This window comes from Anarrhichthys ocellatus, unplaced genomic scaffold, assembly GCF_004355925.1.
Source record: "Anarrhichthys ocellatus isolate YVR2014 unplaced genomic scaffold, GSC_Weel_1.0 scaffold19, whole genome shotgun sequence".
In the NCBI taxonomy this organism is placed as follows: Eukaryota; Metazoa; Chordata; class Actinopteri; order Perciformes; family Anarhichadidae; genus Anarrhichthys; species Anarrhichthys ocellatus.
Genome location: NW_022280049.1, coordinates 4,061,425 through 4,085,089, shown reverse-complemented (window position 1 = coordinate 4,085,089; position 23,665 = coordinate 4,061,425). Strand labels below are relative to the sequence as shown.

The window sequence follows — 23,665 nt, the reverse complement described above, 5'->3', positions numbered from 1 at the left end:
CCCCCCCCCCCCCCCCCCCCCCCCACATCCAGAGGAAGTGCTCGCCCTAGGACACACACACACATCCTGCAGCAGCACTTGGACAGAAAAATAACCAGAGCAGCCCGATTTGAATAACGAGGCGGGTACAGGGACATCTAGTTCCAGATTTTAGTTTATTTGCTCCGTGATAACAACACATAGATTAGGTAGATACAAGTGTACAGAGGAACGGGAAACAAATAGCTTCCTAGAGCAGGTGAGATAAAAAGAAATTAATCTTTTAAAACGATCTCCAAATAAACACAAGCAATGAGGTATAAAGTAAGAACAGAAACGCAGTACTGGGCTTTTCTTAGTTTTATTGCTTAATTCCTGAGAGATACAAGACCATGAATGTGAATCTGGTGCAAAATTAGCACTGATAATCTGAAGAACATTTTATTCTGAGAGTAGCATTGACAGAGTTTAGCACAGGGTGTGTGTTTCAATGCCACCGACTGAGCTGAATGTGACTCTTTCACTGCTCGCTGCGTGGGAAAAGTTAGATGAAAGGAAAATACCGCAAGAAGTGTACAAACGCAGGTTCAATGTCCTCGCTCTGTCAAATTCACTTCAATCCAGCCTTATTGTGCCGGGAGGGAAGTTTGGTTTGCAGATAAATGCTCTACAAAGAATATGCTTATGTTGTGTTGAACCGTGTGTGAGGCTTATACAGTAATACTCTTCACAACATTACCTAAGTGATACTTTGACGTAACCGTGGCTCAAGTCTCTGCAGTAGAGGGACAAAAAGAAAGACATTTACAGGGAAAAGTAATGAATATAATTTGAGTAATTTTCAGGTCTGGATAGTATGGAATAATATTTGTGTTTCCATACTATTGTCCCTATTCTGTTTTCTAAAATATAACATTCAAGAATTTATCCTTGAAGCAGAGTGTTTTTCATGGTGTTTTGAGCAGGCAGCAAATGTCTACCTCTATCTGAGAGTATTCTGGGGGCTGGCTTGACAGTCCTATGAAGTTTGTTTGGGAAAAGAAAGCTAGCTTGCAAACTCTGTGTGAAATCGTTCGACATCCCTACATGGGGGGAGGCGGCAATTGTAAGCCATATGCAAGGACAGAAGCACTGTAGGCCTGTCGCAGCATCCTCTGCACCCAGTCACCACGTCAAAAAAGCCCAATATGGTATCAAAAAAAACACCTGCTGAGATGTCTGAAAAAGTTCGGAATTTTGAAATGGAAAATGTGTAGGAACCCTGCATTTAGTTGAGCTTCACATTTTTGTGTGTTGCTTGAATTTACTTACTTTTAGTCGTGTGTTTATTTTAAGTTTTGTTCGGCTGTGTTGCTGAATTATTGTGTGTTTTAGAAATAAAGTTAATGGTGCCATGGCTGAGAAAGAGACTGAGAAACCGTGTAAGACATAGTACGCTGAAATGAGAGGGCTGATGCTCGCCATGCTTACCTACATATTGTCCCACTTTATGCTGCCTTCAAGGTGGCCTCAAGCTGTAGCTGGAGAAATGCAACTTGACGTGTCGAGCATTGAGGTACTTTTGACCGGAAATAATAACAAAATTTGCCAAATATAAAAGAAGTACAATTGTGAAGCACCAGCTTTCTTCCTGCTTTATTGGATAGTTGATAGGAGAGAACAAACAGGAGAGATTGTGATGCGTCCTTACTCAACCGCCAGGGCATTGATGATTTGCAATCATCCATAAATAGTTGTATATTTACTCAAACAAGCCAACCTATATTATACATACTTTATGACACATGCCATCAATCATTCTGTGCTCTCTGTCTCCTCGCTGTAGCTCTGGTATCACCAGAAATGTCTGCTTTCCCCACATAACATGCATACTTTGTGAAACGGATGAAGATATCACTGAATTCTGGTAATGTTTCCACTAAAATTCAAGCCATTCTCAATGATCTCTGGCTAATTATGTCGATTGTAAATGTTTCAAAAAGTTTCCTCAACTCCTGATTTCCTGTTGAGGACAGAGCAATGGAAACTAGACAGGAAGTACATCAGCCATGTGACGGTGGGCAGGCGAAAATACAAAACAATATACACTCACCAGCCACTTTATTAGGCACAGCTGTTCAATTGCTTGTTAACACAAATAGCTAATCAGCCATGGCAGCTAATCAGTACATGGCAGCAACTCAATGCATTTATGCATCTAGATGTGGTGAAGAGGACTTGCTGAAGTTCAAAGCGAGCATCAGAATGGGGAAGAAAGGGGATTTAAGTGACTTTGAACGTGGCACGGTTGTTGGTGTCAGACGGGCTGGTCTGAGTATTTCAAAAACTGCTGCTCTACTGGGACGCACAACCATCTCTAGGGTTTACAGAGAATGGTCCGAAAAAGAGAAGGCAGTTGTTTGGATGAAAGTGCCTCGTTGATGTCAGATGAGAATGGGCAGACTGGTTGGAGATGATAGAAAGGCAACAGTAACTCAAATAACCACTCGTTACAACCGAGGTATGCAGAACACCATCTCTGAACACACAACACGTGGAACCTTGAAGCAGACGGGCTACAGCAGCAGAAGACCACACCGGGGGCCACTCCGGTCAGCTAAGAACAGGAAACTGAGGCTACAATTCACACAGGCTCACTATTGGACAATAGAAGATTGGAAAAACTTTGCCTGGTCTGATGAGTCTCGATTTCAGCTGTGACATTCAGATGGTAGGGTCAGAATTTGGCGTAAACAACATGAAAGCATGGGCCCATCCTGCCTTGTATCAACGGTTCAGGCTACTGGTGGTGGTGTAATGGTGCGGGGGATATTTTCTTGGCACACTTTGGGCCTCTTAGTACCAATTGAGCATCGTTTAAACGCCACGGCCTATTGTTGCTGAGCATGTCCATCCCTTTATGACCACAGTGTACTCATCTCCTGATGGCTACTTCCAGCAGGATGATGCACCGTGTCACAAAGCTCAAATCATCTCAAACATGACAATGAGTTAGTTCACTGTACTCCAATGGCCTCCACAGTCACCACATCTCAATCCAATAGAGCACCTTTGGGATGTGCTGGAACGGGAGATTTGCATCATGGATGTGCAGCCGACAAATCTGCAGCAACTGCGTGATGCTATCGCGTCAATATGGAGCAAAATCTGTGAGGAATGTTTCCAACACCTTGTTGAATCTATGCTACGCAGAATTAAGGCCGTTCTGAAGGCAAAAGGGGGTCCAACCCGGTACTAGCAAGGTGTACCTAATAAAGTGGCCGGTGAGTGAGTGTATGTATGCTATCCGTAAACATAAGTTTAATGCTGTAATAAGCAACATCCTTAGTGGGACTCCTAATTTTAGCATTTAATGTCTGATGTTGGGAACTGTAGTTCAAAATGCTATAGCCAACTTCCTGCTGATAAACTGGATATTGTCAAATCGTCAAGTGCTGCTTTAATGCAACCTTCATAGTGGGCTCTGTGTTTGGATTGGAAAGAAGGCACAGGTTCAGACTAGCCTTCAGGGGCCTCATTACAGAAACGTATCCTCACTGCTCATCCTATTGTACCCTAAGTTTCAAAGATCGGTAAAATCCAAAACTTCCTAATCCAATTAGTGAAGCAATTCCTAAAGTCATGGCTGTGTCCTGTCTTATTTCAGACCTCCTGTCTTCTCTTTACTTAAGAAATCCTAACTAACTTCAGTCGGCGTTCGTGCTGTCATATCTATGTTTAGAATGTACACACGATCTGCCACCTCAGTCTGGAAGTCACCCTAAAAAAATACAGTGTGTTTATGCTCTGTGCGACGACCGGCAGAGCCCCTTTGTGCCTCTTTGTAAGCCCTCTCCAGAGACGGACGTAGCACAGCAAGCAAACAGCAGTGCTGCTGCCAATTGTGGCAGAATTTAGGACATTAGGACATAAGCAATCTTACTGTAATTTATGATTCCTAACTAAAAAGATTCCTAAGTGATGACAGTTTTGTAATAGCTAAATTCCTATTCTAAGATAAGATGTGCAGTAAGGAAACATGTTTGGAATAATTCCCAAAATACTAAATGCCATCTTAAACTAAGACGAGACAGGATTTCAGACTTGGGAAGTTTCTGTAATGAAGACCGACGTTCTCTCAAGGACACAACTTTGTGTGCTGCGTGTTAAGAAATTCCAGCCTCTTAATTTGAATAAAGAGAGATTCAGGAATCGCATCCGAAAACATGTTGGAACACATACAGGTGTTGTCTCGTCCTAGAGTGATTGGCAATGCCTGAGACAATGACACCCACACTTGTTTTATATTTCATTTGAAAATAAATTCGAACTATTGCATGAGCTGCCTAATACTGCCAACTTTGATATAACAGACAAACTGTTGTCCTGAATGTGTATATATATTCCTTTAAAAACAAAGTCTCTCTGAAGCTCCTCTTCACAGCGCGGTGTGAATAATATCCCACTTCTACTTTCCTCAATTAAAAATGTTGTATAATGAATCATTATCAAGCATTCACAACCGGTCATTATCCACAATATCTAACAGAGAACCCATTCAGTAAAGTGAGACCTTAGACGGGGTTGTGTAACAACAGTAGTTTCCTTGCTGTAAATTGAGAGTTGTTTTCTCTGTCTCTTTTTAATCCATGTGGATTATTTAGAGTCGGAGGCTAAATGGTTTAATACTCCCTCCGTCAGGCTAATCTCCTCTACCTGATCTCCACGTGCTTACCGGGACTTTTCCCCTCCTTCCAGTGGAACTCACCACACCCTTCACAAGAACTGCTTATGCATCGACCGGAACATGCCCGAAGCAACGCCTCACAGTCACTGCTGTTGCTCTTGTTATGGATGTTGACGGATTGCCATCAGTGTACCTGCTGCCCAAGATTTAATCAGCTTCATGATTTAATCCAATTTCAATGGAACTGTTATGTTTCTGGTCGTTATAGTGTGCCTCAGTTAAGTTCATTACCTTCCCAAATCTCTTAGGAATGACATTTTGTGGCATGCTAAGCAGCTGATTAGAAAATATTACTATACCAATAAAACCACACGACCAAAAGTGGGGAATATTCACTTAAAGCCGTACTGTTGTTTTGTAAAAAAAAGAAAATCTGTAATAAAGCACGTCGATTAAGTAGAACTCTAAAATCCATGAACAGAAGGGGTCTTACATTTAAAAACAGAGCTGAAAAGCCTGGATAAATATTAAAAGCAAACAATTAAATCCTCACAACCTATTTACATCTCTCTTTACAAATTACAGTATAAAAGTATCTCACTTTGTTATAAATACCACAGTCAAATCATGGATCAAAATTGCATCATAGTATTCCTAGGAGCATGCAAATGTGGAATAATCCATCAATAACAATCCAAAATGTGGAGCTGAAGTAGGGGAATTAAACATGTATTTGATAGGAGTATGCACATTAGGGTTCTGTCATTTACAGAAATAAACCTGAAGAATAAATTCGCAGACAAACCAGGATTTAAAAATATTCTTTTTGATAATTATAGCAAAAAAAAACTTAATTATTAAAAAAATCAATTTACAACATGATTTGGTACCCTTTAAAGACGTGTTAAAAGATGTACAAATATACAGTTAATTGCACATGCTGCTAAAAAAAAAACAGTCTAAACAGAGCTCACTGCGAACGTTGTTTGATGAATGGAATAAAGATCTCCATTTTAAAGAAGCGAACATAAAATGTTAGAAATGCAATATCTCAATAACAGCATTACCACAAAAGAGAAATGATTCTTAATGCTGTACCACTTGATGATAAGACTAAAGTGATGGAGATGAAACACAGATTCCTCTGATAGGTGTGTGTGTGTGTGTGTGTGTGTGTGTGTGTGAAGTGTGGCTCTCAAGACGTGCATTCCTTCTTGATTTGTGCAAAATCAAACAAAGAGTGGAATGAAATTCAAGAATGCATTTCTGTTATTTGTAAAACAAAAGTCTCGGCTGATCTGTGTATTTTTTTAGCATATCCTACGGCTGTCTTTTCCTTCCTCGTTTATATGAAGCTTTTTATAAAACGCTGAAAAAAATGGCCCTAACTTAACATATTTGGAAATAATTTATTCGATATTATTTGACCATCGCAGTAAAATGAAGCAATTCCATGAGGTGTGGAGATGCATTAATGAGGCCCTATAGGACTTAGAACTAGGGTAGACAGGTGGGGGGCTTGTGATATGAATGTACTTGTGTGTTGTGTCTTTCATTTTGTGCAGATGAATGTGTTAATGGTTCATTTTAGCCTGCCACCATTCTTCTATAGTATACTATGTATACTTGAGAGTTTCTTCACACATGGTGGTCCATTTAAAGCAGTCACCCCTGGTGCTTTTCAACGTTTTGTTTTGGCGTGTTTTGAACTGTGAGCCCTACAACCATCCTTCACTGGGAAAGGAGGCTAATGCCGAAGGGATTATCCTTAACTCTCAGGATATCAGATCCTCCAACCTCTTAAGTGTGCAGCGCAATGACTCTAACCTGCGATAACCTGATGTAATGATTCATTCTGTCCACAGCAAGGTAAAACGTTTCTCACAAGTTGGGTTTCTTTAAAGGTTCTGAAAGCCAATTTTCTCATTTAGCTTCTTTGTACAAGTGATGGGGTTCAACGTAAACGCACTATAAACTGGTTATTTTCACTGAGAGAGTTCTGTGTTTCTGTACGAGCTCTTCTTGTGTTTGTGATTGATCCACAGTATTCCATGACATCACCTTTTTCCTACAGCCTCACCCACATCAGAGTTTAACAACAGTAAAAAGGGCTGTCTATCAGGACCGTGTGTGTGAAGTTTTTTTTTCTATCTTAACTTTATTTGATGGTTATTAAGTCTCAAATATAGATTTTATTCATTATGTCACTGCTCTCCGTCTGACAGTGAAGTGACTCTTCTTTGTGTTACAGTTACTAGGAGCCGCCTTCTTGGGCATCGGCCTGTGGGCATGGGCGGAGAAGGTAAGTCAAGACGTCACACAAACGCACACTGTTGAAATACAACACGATTGCCTCCACAACATTGCTCAAATTCTTCTCTTCACTCTGGTGGAAAGAAGCTGGAAGTACAATTTGCGTGAGAGAGTTGGGGGGGGGGGGGGGGGAGAAATACAGGGCTTTTAAGAACAGTGGCGTGGAAAATAAAGGCCCTGTTCCTGTAACGCTTTGGAGCACTCAAAGGCATCTTACCATATAATGGTCCTGGTAAACATGCCACAGTCCTCTCAGGAAATTCGTTTGTATTGCTGCAGCCAAAGTGTGATTTGTGACTGTGAAAAGTTTTGTTGAGACAATCTGTTTTTCCAATAGTTGCAGAATTTTAACAGAAGCTGGTAATGGCAACAAATAAGGAGTCAAAAGGCCAAAATTACAAAGCTACCATGAATTCAGTGCCTCATATCTGCATGGAATCTGGATTCTGTTTATTTTCCACAGTATACCAGCAGCAAACATCGGGTGAACCTTTCGTGTGCAGTGGATCATGGCCAGATATAAAAAAAACTCCGTCCTATCGAGTTAACAGTCAATTTGTTCATTAATTAGGCCGAATTGTACCGGCCTGTTCCGTAAATGCTGCGCCAGCGTGGAGGCATGTACTGATTAGTAACGGCTGGTCATGAACTCTATGCAAATAGGCCTGCACCGGGAGAACCTTGGTGGAACCGCGTGAATATTTAAAGGGATTAGACCGATTGATAAATAGCGGGTCCTGGAAAAGGCACAATGGTGAGTTTGGGGTCTCAGCGACTATGATTGGTTTTGTAGCCGGCAGTGTTCAGCCAGGCTACATTGTTTCCATGTGCTTCATGCTTAAATTCAAATAAACGCACTTTATTCTGCAGGATTGCCATAAAAACAGCAGATTGCAGTTGTGCCTCTGTCCCATAGTTGCTCACTGCAGTGGGAGCTTAACGTAAGCACTATGAGACTTCAGCTTCTTGGGCTTTAGCTGCAAAGTGTTTGACATGCGCACTGTATGTGACAAGCAAACATGTCAGAACCGAGAGCAGGCACACACACATTCTCCCCCGCTGGGATCTCTTTGAAGATGGGTGATGAATATAGAAAGAGTTGATGAGAGATCATGAACGAACCGGAACACGTGTGCGAACAAGCCTTTTCACTCCCTCTCTCTGGTGTGCTAAACCCTGAGACGTTGACTCATCTTCCAGTGAGATCCACTCTTTTGGCGTCAGGGTTTCATTTCTGTTTGAATAATGTGTCAGAGACTTGACGGGAAAACACATTGGACGCACTGTGGCCTCGGGGCACTGAGGGCAGGATGTGCAGAGAGGAAGGACAGATGTCTGTTGGTGAATGTTTGCGGAAGGCTCTGAACTGTGCCTCCTTCTGATAACAGTGACTTGTTTCATAGGTTGGACAGAGATCTGCCAAAATGTAGTTTTAAGATAAAATGATTTAAAACAAAAAACAAAAAACCTCTGGGGTTGTGTCATTGTATTTAGGAAGCAACACACAAAGCAGATACATTCTTATCAAATAATAGTATTTTCTTTTAATAGATGCTTCTGCATCTCTGAGCAGGACAACCCAACCTCGGTTAATTTCTCCCCATTTGTCTTTGTTATCACGATCTCTTTTCAAGGTTAGCTGTGTGTCTTTATAGAGAGAGGACCTTGTAATTAAGATAGTAAGGTTATTTTTTGGGGAATATTACAGTCAGAATTGTAACCACTCTGTTTTGTCTTTTTTTTTTCCTCCCTTTCCCTCAGGGCGTGCTGTCCAATCTGTCAACCATCACAGATCTCGGGGGCTTGGACCCCGTGTGGCTCTTCGTCGTCGTTGGAGGGGTCATGTTCATCCTGGGCTTTGCCGGCTGTATCGGAGCGCTCAGAGAGAACACCTCCCTGCTTAAATTTGTAAGCCCCAGCTCCCGACTTTCTGAGCACAGACACCATTTCAACCACTTCACGCCCCCTTAACTCTGCAGTTCACACCAGAGCCGGGGCTGTCAACTGCAGCAGGTGACTCGCCCGAGCCAAATGCTCTGGGTGGCTGCGTGGCACAGATATGCGTTAGTCCTGTTCTATCAGGAAGTAATGATCAGAAACGGCGATCCGAGCTTCATAAGCCACCAAAACATTTTTCTAGTCTTTTTCTAAACGACCAAAGCCACGGCAACACCGTCTTGGGAGGTTTGTTTGCGTCTAGCTGTATTGATAACTACACGTGACTGACGGAGACAAACATGCCTTGTTGCTGGCTGCGATGCTGAGTAGCTATTAACTCCAGCCAATGTCCATTAGCAGCAGTAAGTCAGGCGTCAGAGCAAGGAGCTAATGTGGCTTTTGTGCATTTATCATTAGCCCCGTCTCCTCCTACATTTACTGTAAAGGGGATGATATGACAGCACCTCTGGGACTGCGGTTTTTGTTGCAGCACTCTCACTCAGCAAATCAGTACCAGCCTTACAACCAGACCCGCACAGGGACATTACATCAGAGCTGTTGTACTTCTAATTCTTTTACAAGAAATGTCAGAAATACTGTTAGTGGTGCTCTGATCCCTTTTAGACAACAGGATTCTCCTTCGTGTTCCCAGATTTCCTGATTTGAAGTGAATGATTTATTGTTTTCTGCTCGTGTGTTTCATGTACCTCTCCAGTTCTCTGTGTTCCTGGGTTTGATCTTCTTCTTGGAGCTGACGGCGGGGATCCTTGCCTTCGTCTTTAAGGACTGGATCAAAGACCAGCTCAACCTTTTCATCAACAATAATGTCAAGGCCTACCGCGATGACATCGACTTGCAGAATCTGATTGACTTTGCCCAGGAATATGTGAGTCAACACCTACTGACTGAAAACGTGTGTGTTACTATAACCGACTTCCTCATAACAGCTCATGTTCCCTTCCTAGAAGTCACTCCCATCTCTAGAAATTTGAGTTTCAAAGCTGTTGAATCAGGTCAGTTGTGGGCAGAGAGAAGAGCGAGTGAGCCACTGAGTAAATCTCATGATTAATGTGATTGTATTTCCCTCAAATGATTATCCAATTATATGAATGCGACAGTTTAGCTAATTGGCTCCTGAGTGTAAACACTGGCCTCTGTCATGACGTACCGTAAAGGCGATTAGATCCTCTGTTGCCTCGCCATCTGTGACTCACTATCTGTAGTCGCTACCGGCCACGGTAAGCTGGCATACCCACCCAGGCTGACCTGAGCCAGGCCCTAAAGAGCCGTTCAAAGACCAGATCACAGCAAATAAATCTGTTCCGTTAACCCGGAGTCGGCTGCCTAATCTCTGCCTGTTGTTGCTGCCATCTCAGTGGTCGTGCTGTGGAGCTCACGGGCCCGACGACTGGAACATGAACATCTACTTCAACTGCACTGACCTGAACCCCAGCAGAGAGCGCTGCGGAGTCCCCTTCTCCTGCTGCGTCAAGGACCCTGCAGTGAGTCATTCGACCATATTAGTGCATGATTGATGGTGCATAGTTACACATCACGGTTTAAATTCATAATCTAGTGTAGAGTTGTAACGATGCGATCAACAGTAAATTCATCAGCTGACTTGATAATAGAATAATTGTTTTATTAAGTGAAAATGCCACTTGCTGGTTTCAGCTACTCGAATGTGAGTATGTGATGCTTTTTCTTTGTCGTGCTTGATCGTATACTGGATATCGTTTAATATAGATTAGATAATAGATGTATGTTAAAAAGTAAGTAAGTTAAGCAGTTAGTTAACTTACTTCATTTCTGATCTCGTCCCTCACATCTCGACATTCAACATCTCAAACAGGATTTTCTCATTTTTGTGTTTGTTTTTTTTACAGGAGGATGTCATCAACACGCAGTGTGGTTATGATGTTCGGCTTCAATGGGTTTGTCTCTCTATACATGTCTCTACCACGCTCTATATACTTAACCCTATATGTGGTTTACTTCACTCTCCAGTTCATCTCTTGTCTACACCTAGTTCTCTGAAAATGTGTACTGTGATTTGTGGTGTTTTTCAAATAAATCTAGACAATTTCAAGTCTAATCAAATTCTAGCAGTTAAACAGAACCACTGCTCATTCACAGTCGGTGTCGGTAGTGGAGCGTGATTGACGGGCAGTGTCGGCCTTTCTGCTGAGTGACATCACTCCTGAGTTGATTGACAAGCTGCGAACCTGTTTGATTGAAACGACCTAAAGCATTTGCGATGGGTTGAGTGGCAATCAGGTTCATTTGTATTGAGCTTGATTGCTTGTCTCGAACCCCCAGTAAAAACATGGATTAAATAGAATAAACCAATCAAACTTTGATTTTTATAGCCTTTTTTTCTTCACATTCTCGATCAGAAAGATGAAGAAAAACACTAAAAAAACGTGTAGCTAGCAACCGTTGGCCAACCCAGAGAATGTGTAGGCCCCTCTTCCTGCTTCTTGCCTTAATAACAGATTGTTCTTCTAACGGGGATAATTAGGCTCCAGTTATAGCCCAGAGAAGCAGCCTTACTACACTCTGTAATTGGCAACTGGGTTCTGCCAGTGCGTTCCCTTCTCCTCTGTGTGTGGGTGTGGTGGTTACAACTCACTGCACTGCAGTCAGAGACATTGCTGTTGCTAGTCGCACTGCAATACAGTGAACCACCTGCCTCTTGAGTTGGTATGAATTAATTTCCCCTGTGTGCTCTCCTGCTAATGCCCCTGCCATTGACATTTTGCTGAAACTATCGGAGATGTGCAATAAGTTCCTTGTGAAGCTTGTTTATGGAGCGCAGGCTGAGGGAGAGGAAGAGCAGGAGACGTGGGGAGGACAGGCAGGGGGCTGAAATAGCTTTAGAGGAAGTTCACAGCCAGAACAACATCATGTTTCCTGCTTTTTTTATTGGCTGCCAAAGGCTCCCTTTAGCGTCCATTGGTTAAAAGCAGGCTTTCATGTTTTACAAGAGAACAAAGTGTTCGCCTGGTTGAATTGTCTTGAAGAGTAACAAAGAGAGCATTGTATATACTGTTCACATCCATTCTTACTCCCCAAAATTTAGTGTCTTTGCAGCTCTAAATTACACCTTTTTTTTTTATCTCCGTCCCTGAATAGACCATGTATACCATGGTGTGGATCTGACAACGCCAACAGCCATCTGGACACAGCTTCCGTCTGTTTGTTCAGTCCACACAGGGTCCCCCGAGAAACTGAACACGCTGCCTTGATATTCCCCGTGATGTCCAGACACTGACCCGTTGTAATCCAAGAGTGACTCAGCTATCATGCCCTCCCCAGCGGTGAAGGAGTCACTGCTCAAAATTCTATCTGTGCTGTTTGTTTAGTTCAGCATTGGTCATACACCAGAGTTCACAAATCTCATGTTTGTTTAAATCATGCAGAAGGCCAATGAGATGTCTCAGAGACGATCGTTTTAATGTGTTTTTGTTTTTTTAAAGAATCTGTATATTCCCCTCTTCATTTAAATTAACTTCTAATCTGTTGTTGTTGTTTCAAAAAAAAAAAGGAGCTGGAACGGCAGAAATATATCTTCACCAAGGGCTGTGTGGGACAGTTTGAGAAGTGGCTTCAGGACAACCTGATTATCGTAGCTGGAATCTTTGTTGGTGTTGCCCTTTTACAGGTAAGACGTCCCTGTTTGTAGATGGCTTTTCTTACAAAAGTTTACACAAGGAAACCTAGTGCATTAGAAATAAGCTGTTGGCCTAAAACCAACAATGTGCAATGGGCCTGATTTTGTATCAGCGTTGCCATCTAGTGGTGACAACGGGTAACATCACGCAAACCCCTGTGACTCTAAACATGCTGTATTCTGCGTTACTTTTCTGTAAACACCGCTTTCCTTCGTGCCCCGTGTGCTTCCCTCCACAGATTTTTGGTATCTGCCTCGCTCAAAACCTGGTGAGTGACGTCAAAGCTGTCAAAGCCAACTGGTGACAGGAGAGGTGAAAGTGAGGGAGCCCCGCCCCTGAGGCCCAGCAAGGTCCAACACAGCAGCACACAAGTCCCGTCCAGCTGAGGACGGACAACCGAGACCCGTCAACACTGCATTGCCGTTGAGCTAAGCAGCACATACGCACTCTCCCACTTTTATACCTGCATACACAAAGAGTTTACTTCCCTGTTTATCAGTGACACTTGAATGGGGAGAAGAATATCCCACACAAACCAAACAGTCAACACTTTGTTTACCACTCAGCTGGATTTTAACCCTAAAATACTTTATAGTTAGTTTCTCCCCTTTCTGCTTCCTCTGATGTTGTTCTTTGGACAAGTGTATTTATGGGGCGCAGTTGCACAAGGACTCCTGTCAACTGGGAGATTGGAAGCCATGGATGAAATAAAAATAAAAAAAATAAACGAAGGAAAAGGGACAATGTAATGCTTAGGTCAAGCATTACATTGTCCCATGTGGCTCCTTCCTCAGTGAGGGGTTGAACATCTCCGCCCACTTCCTGCTGTAGGGAATCGTGGGTGGCTGGCCGGCCCAAAAAAAAAACCCCACATGGTCGTTCTTTTCTCCATTCTGACTTTTTAATGACCACTGAAAAGACTATGAACCCTGGCCGGTCATGTCCCCGCAGCTTCAAATCATTTCAGGAGATTTCAATTCTAACTCAAAATGTAAAAAGTGCCGTTCATTTCCACTGATACTTTTGTCCCCTTTCCTGTTCTTTACATGGAATTTCTGCACCCCCGCCCCACAATACCTCAGGACCTGGCCGAGAATATAATGCTTTCTGCCTTTGGTTAAATGCATATCTATTTTTTTTTTTTTTTTTTTTTTCCATCCATGTCTGTGCAATTCAGAAACTCTAACTTGTTGCAGAAAATACCAACAGTTCCTGGAGAACAGCCCTGTTTGCCCTGCAGGGATTGTATTACCCGTTGACTTACTGAAGGATGTTGTACTGTGTGATGTAGAGAGGTGTGGTTGGGATCATAGGACTGTGCTATACAGGGAAAGGGCTTTAATGATAGTCGAGGTTGTTCATCTCTAAGCATCCCTCCGGCACATGGGATTGCTGTTTTGGGGCCTTTTTTTTTTTTTTTTTTACACTTGACTTATGTTACCACACTTGTCTTATATTGTCTCCTCTGCATAGTGAAATAAGAATATGTGTCTGTTTTTAAAGATGTCCTGTATTCATCCTTTTTATTTCCTATCTTTTTATAGACACCGATTTCTTTACCCTGGGTTCATTGTTTGGCTTCACCAGGCACCTGTTTTACCTCTGACCCATCAGTCAACTGCTAAACAGCTTCTTATTGTTGATGTTGTTAGCCGTCCCGATGGAGACCAAATAATATCAGCCGGCCACACGCGAACTGCCAAGGTTTCTGTCCGGCCTCATTTGTGTTTCTTATAAGGAACGCCAAGCAAATGACAAATAGCATTTCTAGACAGCCAAAATGTGAATTTATTGTTTCTTTTATGCGAGAAGTGCCAGTTGGAATAAGAAGTCAAACAAAAATTTGTTACAATATAGCTTTTTTTTTTTTTTCTTTTAATCAATGTTGTGTCTTTAGTTTGGACTGGTTTTTAAATAGAATAGTAAAAAACAAACAAGCTGTTGCCTTTTCATATTAGCAACAGCCTCAATATAACATGAATGCTGCTTAAACGTTGACTAGATTATTGATATGTAGTACAATAACCAAGGTAACAACAAGCCTTTCAATGTGCCGTGTTGTCTTTGTTTCCAGGCCGGGGACATATTCTGATTCTGTGTTCTTTCTCACGTTTATTAGACTTTGTACTCAGCTTGTGGTCTCTGGCATCACATTATTAAGTCACAGCTCTTCATCCCTCGTCCATGATCCTCACAGAATGTAGTTTCTGATATACTGGGTTCACTTGATGCTTTTTGTACATTTTGTTTTGTTTTTGTCTGCATTTAAACCACTACAGTTGTAGCAGTGTCATTCAGATACGCAGCGCAGGCATGATTTGGCACACCCAGCCAAAAACAAAATGTTTTGAATTGCAATGCACATAAGTTGAAAGATGAGTAGCATTAATATTCTGTGAGCAGAACACCAAACACTGCTTCACTGAGTCCGTCTGTAGTCTATAGACAGACAGACAGACAGACAGACAGACAGGCTCGTTCAGTAACAGCACCTTATGATCGCCTGCTATGCTTAATGTCGCATGTTGCTTTCACCCACTCGCTCCCTCTTCAAAACACTACCTGATCTGACTGCACCTGTTTCAGAGCCTGTCATTTTGATGTATTTTTAAACACAGGGCTCGTTTGAAAAAAAAAAAAAGCGAGAGAGAGAGAAACGCAAGAGGAAACATCAATCGTTTGGATTCAGGTGTCACGAAGTGAGCGAGTGGAATAGATCCAGAGCAGCACAGTGCATCTGTACTGGGGTGACTGAAGTGAGTCTTTAACGACTCTCGGTTGAAGGTTTCCACAGGAGAGGCTCATTCATTTCAGCTCTTCAGCTGTAATCAATGAGTAAGGGCCCCGAGCGGGGTTTAAAAAAAAGACTCCCCCCCCCCCCCCCCCCCTTCAGATGAAATGCAGAAACATTAACAGCCTTATGTGATATAACATCTCTCTATTCTGTGTGTGTGTGTGTGTGTGTGTGTGTGTGTGTGTGTGTGTGTGTGTGTGTGTGTGTGGGCCTCTTTGATTTCACTAACTGTTGTAAATCAATCTGTCCCACTGGAGTCTAGAAGATCAGGAATAAATAAACCAGTTTGTTTTCCCTTCACACCTTTCTCGTTTAATCTCCTCAGAAGTAGGTTGATAACAGATAACGGGTGATTAATTAGTTCGACACATCTTTGTGTTTTCATTTTTTTTTTCATACATCATCATTATTTGGAAGTGTTTGCTCAGGGTCTTCGACACCCCTTCCCCTCATGACAAAAAAAACCTCCTCTGCTTATGCATTCTAGAAGACTGTGTGGTACATGATAAAATGGTGGGCTGCTGCCTTTTGAGTGATGCTGAGGATCTGGCTGAAGGCTGATGGAGGCCACGGGTGTCAGTTCTGCTGCAGTACGGAGCTGCAGCTCTTAGACAAAAAGCTCTCTCTCCTCTCTCTCTCTGCAGCCACTGCCGTGTCTGGCTGGATATGCCAATAATCAGACAGTCACCTTGGTAATAAGGACAATAATGCCATAATAATCAGTTGTAGTAGCGTGGCTTTATTATGCAGACATTACAAAGGTGACTTTGTAGAGTCTGTTTGTTTTAACAGCTTTGGGTAATTTTGGGCTTTGTATTCCTTTAATGTAGGGGGAGGGAGAAAACAATGCTAATTGTGCTTTGTCCTTTAGCATAATGGCCTTGCATTATGAAACGCCCTCTTAATTTCTCTGCTCTCCCCGTGGGCAGTAAAATCATTCCCGAGGAGGAGCCTTGTGCATACCATGAATGTATAAGTGTATCGGCGTGGACCCACTGCTCCACGCTCTTCTTACCCTCGTGCAGTGCATCGTACAAGACAAGTGAAGCATGAGGAATGTGAAATAAAGGGTTAGTCTTTAGCAATGTTTGAGATGTTATTCTGGTTCATTTTTTTTGTTTGATTTTGATGTGTTTCAGTGACCATGAAAGCAGATGAGCTTTCCATTTCTTCTGTTTGCAGGCGTGTGTGTGCAGACCTCGTATGCAATCGCAAAGACTTTAAATCGACAGAAACCACCAGTCGAGCAACGCTCGTCAATCTCACTTAGCTGTAAACAATGAGGGGGAAATCATCTCCATGCCCAGGTTTTGATAATACTTTATTGATCTAAAACGTATTTAGCTGCATATGCACTATATGAATAATGTGACTGAACTTCTTTTTTTTTTTTTTATTTCCCTTTCACAAACAAAGAGACATGTATTTCCCTCTGATAATCTACCCTGTGATCCTTTTTTTATGGTTTGACGTCTGCTTAATGTTTTGAGGCATTTTGTGTTTATGAAGTTGGCAACACATCAGGCATTCACAAGTCTTCACATGCTCTCGCTGGCCACAGAGCCCAGAGAAGCAGCATAATTGACTGGTTTGTGACCATGCTAACAGCAATATCACGGTTGTTAGTGTTGACATTTCCACACCGGGTCACGACATTTGATCAAGGCACAAAGCGTGATCTGACTGGAACAAAAAAGTGTTTTGAGTTTCATGGGTTTTACACTTGGGGAATACGGATTCAGTAGTTACTGATCTTTTAGCCACACAAAAAAAACACTATAAATATTCCTTTGTTCCGCTGAGCAACAGGAACGGCTTTCTGGGTTTGACTTAGTTTGCGAGTACAGTTTTGAGTTGTGTCTCGGTTGCAGCAGAATACAACAAACAACCATGTTATCCACCCGCTCTCTCACTTTAGACCCGTCTACTCGGATGGGTAAGCCTTGTAAAGAGTCGTTGCATATGAAAGCTGTGGGACATGGTCTGTTACACTGTATATTGTGTTTAAAATATGCCCCTTTCATATATTAAAGGATTTATGATAACAGAGGAGTGTTGTCTTTTTTTTAATCCGAGCATTCATGGACATATTATTATTATATTTTTATATGTTAAAGCATCTAAATACTACAGTAATAATTATGACGTGTGTGTGTGTGTGCGCATATGCTTTCACTTTTGATGCTTTGAGTACATTTGCCGATTGATTGTACTTTTCTGACTTCTACTAAGTATCTGAATTCTTCTTCCACCACTGAACTCTAAAGGAATGGGTTCACGCCAGTCTGCTGTGTTAGACACTGGGAAGAAATGAAGAACGAATGCCACACTAATTGTTCCACTTACACTGGAATGTTGTTTTTCTGTGATTAGAAAGTGCTTTAATTCATCATCTGACAGATGAGTCGGCCAATAGAGGGAGACAAACGGTGACCGTGAGCTCGGACACTGACACACATCTGCTGCGGCTTCATCTCTTAATTCCCGCAAAAGCAGCAAACATGCAGAAGCTGCTGAAAGACAGAAGGAAATCGGTGTGTATTATATCGTTGCCATTAGAGGCTTTGGGAGAGCAGCTAGCGGCGATGATAACATCCATTCAGTTACCTGCTGTTGCAGCTCTGCTTGATATTGAGATCAAAGAGAGTAACTCGAAGGCAAAAAAATAATCCATAAACTTCAGAGACTATAGACATTACCTTTTTACCGTGCATCTCAAAGACAAAACACGCTAGCAGGATGCTGCAAGAGGAGCCGTTTCCTTGACAATGAACGAATGACTTGGTGGACACAAGCGTCGGTGTGCTTGTTGCACTTTCTGGCAGCGAATTATCATTTGTAAACCCGGCCACCCTTGAAAATTAATGAATTTAGTGTCGTACCGGTTTACATAAAGCATGTGGCTGCAAGGACGGCTATACCGCAGCGGAGATCCCTGCTTTTTGGTTTGATTTAAAGCAGCTGCTACCATGAGCCTTATCAGTGCAATAAATATGACTGGCCTTGTGTTTTTATCTGCACAGGAAACATCATGCATGTAGTAGGCAGCAACAATCTGCTCCGATGGAGCCACACTGTAGTTCATTGCTCAGAACCACACTGATGTTATTTAAAGGACACAGTGAAGTGAGATCACTGCCAGATACTCCATTTATAAAAGATGATTTTTTTTTTTTTTTTTTTTTAAATGTAATCACCAGACCCTCTCACAGATCTGCTGCAGCTCTCGTCTTGTATTCTGCTTCAAGTTGTAACGAGAGCTCAAAGCATGCTAATGCATCTGACCTCAGCAGACATGTAGGTGCTGTTCCACGGTACAATGGTACCTTGTCATTTCTATGTGGTTCACTTTAAAGATGGTTGGGGCTGGGATTCTTTAGCCTGCTGAATGTGAATACCCAGTTCAGGCTGTTCTCATACACTGTTAGTACCTAAGAAAAGTAAGGCAGTATAATTCGTATATAACACGTATAACACTTTTTGTGGATTACGTGTTGTATACGAATTATACTGCCTTACTTTTCATAAGACATACAAACCGTTGTATGAGGATGTGTTGCAGAGTTACCACCCGTAAATGTCAATATCTTATATTCTGCATTAATATTACATGTTCTCTGTGAATGTATTGTACATGTACTATACACCACCAACTGTTAAATATACAAATCTGCTTATGTTTTAAACATCAAGTGCGATATCTTCCGCTTTTGTCTGGGCTTTTACTAACGTACAGTCTTTGTTATTCCTCCGAGGGGGTCTTAAGCCTTGCTCCCATTCAACATGCATATATTCTGTTGAGTTTTCTACTCTGCAGAACGATGAGTGAGATTTCCCACACTTCATTGCACTGTAGATATGATCATGCAACTGACAGCAGGGGCCCCAGGTCAGATTCCTTGCTGTCCTCGCAGTGTCTGTCCGTATAGCCCGAGAGCCCCACTACGTCTTCAGGATTTCACCAAGTTTAATCCTCGGCTGAGCAGCCGAGTTAGATCCACACGGTTTGTAATTAGCCAATTAAAGAGCACGGTGGAGCCACTTTGTGATCTCATAGGAGGCTGACTGGCCTCCGTTTGACACTCGGAGAAGAAAAGCTTCTTGTTCCTGAAGGTTTGTCACCCTGAGCTCAACCTGGATTCACTGAATTTGAAATAGGAAAAGTCACACCGCTGCATTTGATTTCAAATTGTGAGGACAAAGGACAAATTCGGGTTGAGCATGACACATTTATGAAAAAAATAACTTTTTTATGCAATAGAGATACAATGCATGCTTGACAATTTCTCATCTGCAACATCTCCGCCCTTCAATGTCTGTTTACCAACGCAATCACAACTTCATCACACCAATCATAACTCGAATAGGACATGGTTACAGCATGTCAGCGAGCATAGCAATTCTTTCCTGTGGTTCACATGGGAATGAAACCTGCAACCTTGGAGCAATAGGCAGAAACCAAGCTGCACTGATTGAACTGAACAAACATCGGTCATCAAGGAACGCCAACACATTACGAGAAGAGGGAACAACCATGTCAGCCTCCAGATAGGGCGGTTAGTCCCGCTGGCATGGAGGGCAATTGATTTCGTCGATGCGCTTTGTGGAGCAGATGCTCCCTGCCAAACTGTCAAAGGCGGCCATTCAGTAGCAGGTGACGTCACATCTGCGTCAGCTAACTTGGAGAAATAGACATCACATGACGGTACTCAGCCCCTCGCCTTTTCATGTGGTGTGTTGTTAAAGGCTTTTTTTTGAGAGCAGCTAGGAAAGAGACGGAGCGGTACGAGGGAGTCATCGAGAGTTAATAGAAATACAAATCTTTGGAAAATTTAGGGAAACATTCTATACTCAAAGTACAACTTTTTTTTTTGCTTCATGCACCACTGAGCAACTTTCACAACACGCTGTATCCAGTTCTCTTTATACATCCAAGCCTAAACCTAACGAAGCGGTTTAGTGGTTTAAACCTAACTTTCTGTGAAGATGAAAGACACCATGCATTCGTGGCGAGTGTTGTGGTCAGACCTGATTGGTTGATGGCGTAATTGAATGAGTTTCTGTAAATTACCCGGAAAACAGTGATCGAATCAGAGCTCAATTTAATTAATGGCAAGAAGGATTACGGCTGAAGCACAAAACTCACGGCACTGCTCTTCTGCTTCTGCTGGCACCTCAGTCACAGGAGCGCGCCTCGGGGTTAAGTTGAAGGATGGAGCTTCTCCGGCCAACAATAATTCACCCAAGTGGCTCTGCTTTAAAGACAGAATCTCACGAGAGCTAATTGCATGTCACCCATTTTTAGCTGGAATATTTATCTGCGCTATACAGTATATATTCATAGTGCTTTCAAGGTGCTCGGCCAGAAGAGCGTAATGGATGTGTGAGTGTACTTCTGGGGGGCACAGCTTTACATTTAAACCAGTTCAGGGGGGGTCTGTTTTCATTAGAGCTGAAGTTAAAAGGGCTTAGGGCAGTCGGGGGATGGCTGAAGTTAGACTTGTATTTGTTGTGGTTCAGGGCAGCCTACACAGAATGATTGCAGTGTAAGTGAATGTAGAGTCTTTAAAGGAATTTCTCCAATACGCTCTCTTCACTCTCTTATTGAGAGTCTGCTGGTAGGCTGGCAACCTCACGGTGAAAACACGACTCCAGGAAGTCACAGCTTCCTGTGCGACGTTCCCATTGTTAGTTTTTCAGGTAGTTTTGCACTCTGTGCTTCGTGCTGTGTAGCAAATGCTTGCATGCAAAACACACTAAACGAAGATGGTGAACATGGTAAACATTCCTGTTAATACCATTGTCATTTGGAGCGAGGAAGCTAAAAAGCATCTTTCCCAAAATGACAAAAAGTCACCGAAGATGCACACCTTAGTGAGCAGGTCTTGTATCAGCCAGATCCAATTAGTTTCTCCATCATTGCCATTGTTGCCAGCATCATTTGTTAGTGCCACAGCAATCCCCGGTATATAATATTGCCTCATCACTAAATTTAAGTTTTCATAATTGATATTGGGAAAGTCAGATCATTGCATCCCTAAAACCAAGTGTGTGTGTTTGCGTGTGAGCCTAAGTTGCACCACAGTACCTGGTGTACAAACACATACTGTAACTCCTTCATTGAGACCTCTCACTGTAAGTCTATGTGAGGCGAGTGTGTGCCCTTATTCTCCTCAAACACACTCATTGAGATGTTACCTCTGAGCGCATAAAAAAACAGACTTCTTTATATTCATAAATACTGAATGATTAAAGTGTAAATGCAAGGATTTTTAAAGGCCTTGAATGGTATTAAATAACAAGCCAATGGCTGGCTCCCCAGAATATTAATCATTTCGAACTACATGAAAGGATCAGCTGATAACGTCCTAGAAAACTGCTAAAAGTGAAGTGCAATATGAGTTCCTTGCATACTTCATGTACCAAAGAGTTTAAGCTTTATTTAGCATGAAATATGGAATTCTGCCTACACAGCCGTTTGCTCATAATCCCATCATTCCTCTATATATCATCAAGGCAAGATTACATAACATATGCAGCTGCCAACAAGTCATACTTAATCATATTGGCAAAAAAAAACAGGTTATTCAATATCTCTGACTTCTTCCTCAGCCTATTTAATGCAGATTCGTCATTGGGCAAAAATGACATAATAGCCTTTAAGCATATTGTGATTCAAGAGTCCTGAGATAAAACCAGACTGCTGCACCTGCTCCTGGCTCTGTTTTAAGGCTTTAGAAAGTCTAGCCAGTGGTGGCAGACTTTTAATTACAGGTCTTTTCAGAGAGGGGGCGTCCCTATTGGCTCTTCTACAAATGCAGATGTGCGTGTACATCCATTCAGATGATGAAAGTCTGATTCAACGGCAGAAACTCCTGCATGCTATTCCAGCGTTGGTAGCAACTGCCTCCACTGCAAGGCAGCCCCAAAACAGAAGATGGTCTTATCACAAAGAGAGTCTGTGCGGTGTTGCGTTTCAGAGAAAGAGAGAAAATATTGCCGATCAGGAGATAATGTTTGTATTTAATGACTAGTCCTCGTGCAGGTTACTATATGATGCACGAGAGAGATGAGAGCTGCAGGATAAACCGTGTTTCCAAATGTTGACTTTTTGTTTTGTTTTTTTGCCTTTTCCAGAAAACTGCCTATACTCTGGGGTATCACTTAAATTGTAATATGCTGAAAGGTTATGATGACATTTTTGCCTAACACCGCCAAAAATGAACTTGCTACCCCGGCTTTAATCACACTTCTTTTGGTTAAAAGGAATACTTTAAGCCCAAATCAACCATTTGTACATCAATAACTCATTTCAAACATGCATTTTTGCTAAAACCTTACAGATCAAAACCCTTTCGTTCCAGTGCGACTGTGTTTACGTGCTGTGTAGCGAGATGAGCCTCCTGAAATGCTGTCAGAACTTTCAATTATAATTGCCAACCAGGGTATTAAATCTTTTTTTTCCTCACCTGCCACTGTGGCACTAAACATTTCTACCGGCCACTCCATTTTTTTGTGTGTCTGCCACTTCGAAGTCTATGTCGAACACTTAAAAATGAAAACGTGACTCAGTGGTAGCAGACAGTAGAAATAAGGAATACATCATGTTACCTTAATCCCTGACTATTTTTGACTTACCTTGAATTTTACCAGCCACAGCCAACATGTATCCTGTATTTGGCAAGTGGCAGGTGTTCAATGCATTCCCTGTTGCCAATGCAACCGCCATGATTCTACACCCAAAAGAGAGACAGAAAAACCTTGCCAAAAAATGAATGGAAAGAAATCGCAGAGATGCCAATTTGCACGGGACTTATATTATCACGTGACCTCTCTCTTCAGCAAAATCTGACGACCTCTGCCATTACTACAAATTACTCCCAGGTAACCAGGTAATACTAGTCCCGTGCAAATACGGCTTGTTGAAAGGAACCTTTGTGCCAGGAACGGTAGAGGAGGATGAAGAAGTACATGCAGTTAACACATTCACTCTGATACTCATCCAGACAACAGTCCTGGTCTTGACATTGCATGCTACTAAAGAACGCTCACCAAAATTCACCTTATATCCAAATTATAGGACAATTGAAGTCTCATTCACTTGAGGAAAAAAAGCCACCACAAGGTGCATTTGGTGGCTTTTCTGGAGCATTATCGCATAATCTTTATCAGCAGATTGAACACGCCCAGCTGACGAGAAGCTCTCAAACCGCTCAGGAAAAAAATTATTAAATTTGATTATCTACATTTCCATGACAATGGGGCAAACATATGTGACATGATCAAAAGTTTTAGAACGGC

General features: G+C 42.2%; 1 protein-coding gene across 2 annotated transcripts in view; it reads left to right on the top strand.

Moving 5' to 3' along the window:
• tspan17 (tetraspanin 17) overlaps window positions 1–13,500 on the top strand; it is a 16,843-nt gene extending 3,343 nt beyond the window's left edge. Inside the window, exons 2-8 of one of the 2 annotated variants that reach the window (XM_031857923.1) lie at window positions 6,897–6,947; window positions 8,720–8,866; window positions 9,612–9,782; window positions 10,273–10,398; window positions 10,783–10,830; window positions 12,444–12,560; window positions 12,809–13,500. In XM_031857923.1, coding sequence (XP_031713783.1) covers window positions 6,897–6,947; window positions 8,720–8,866; window positions 9,612–9,782; window positions 10,273–10,398; window positions 10,783–10,830; window positions 12,444–12,560; window positions 12,809–12,874 — 726 coding nt within the window. In that variant the 3' untranslated portion in view covers window positions 12,875–13,500. Of the gene's footprint in view, window positions 1–6,896; window positions 6,948–8,719; window positions 8,867–9,611; window positions 9,783–10,272; window positions 10,399–10,782; window positions 12,561–12,808 lie in introns of those variants that run through there. The other variant, XM_031857922.1, reaches the window with a different exon arrangement.
• The last annotated feature ends 10,165 nt before the right edge of the window (window positions 13,501–23,665 follow it).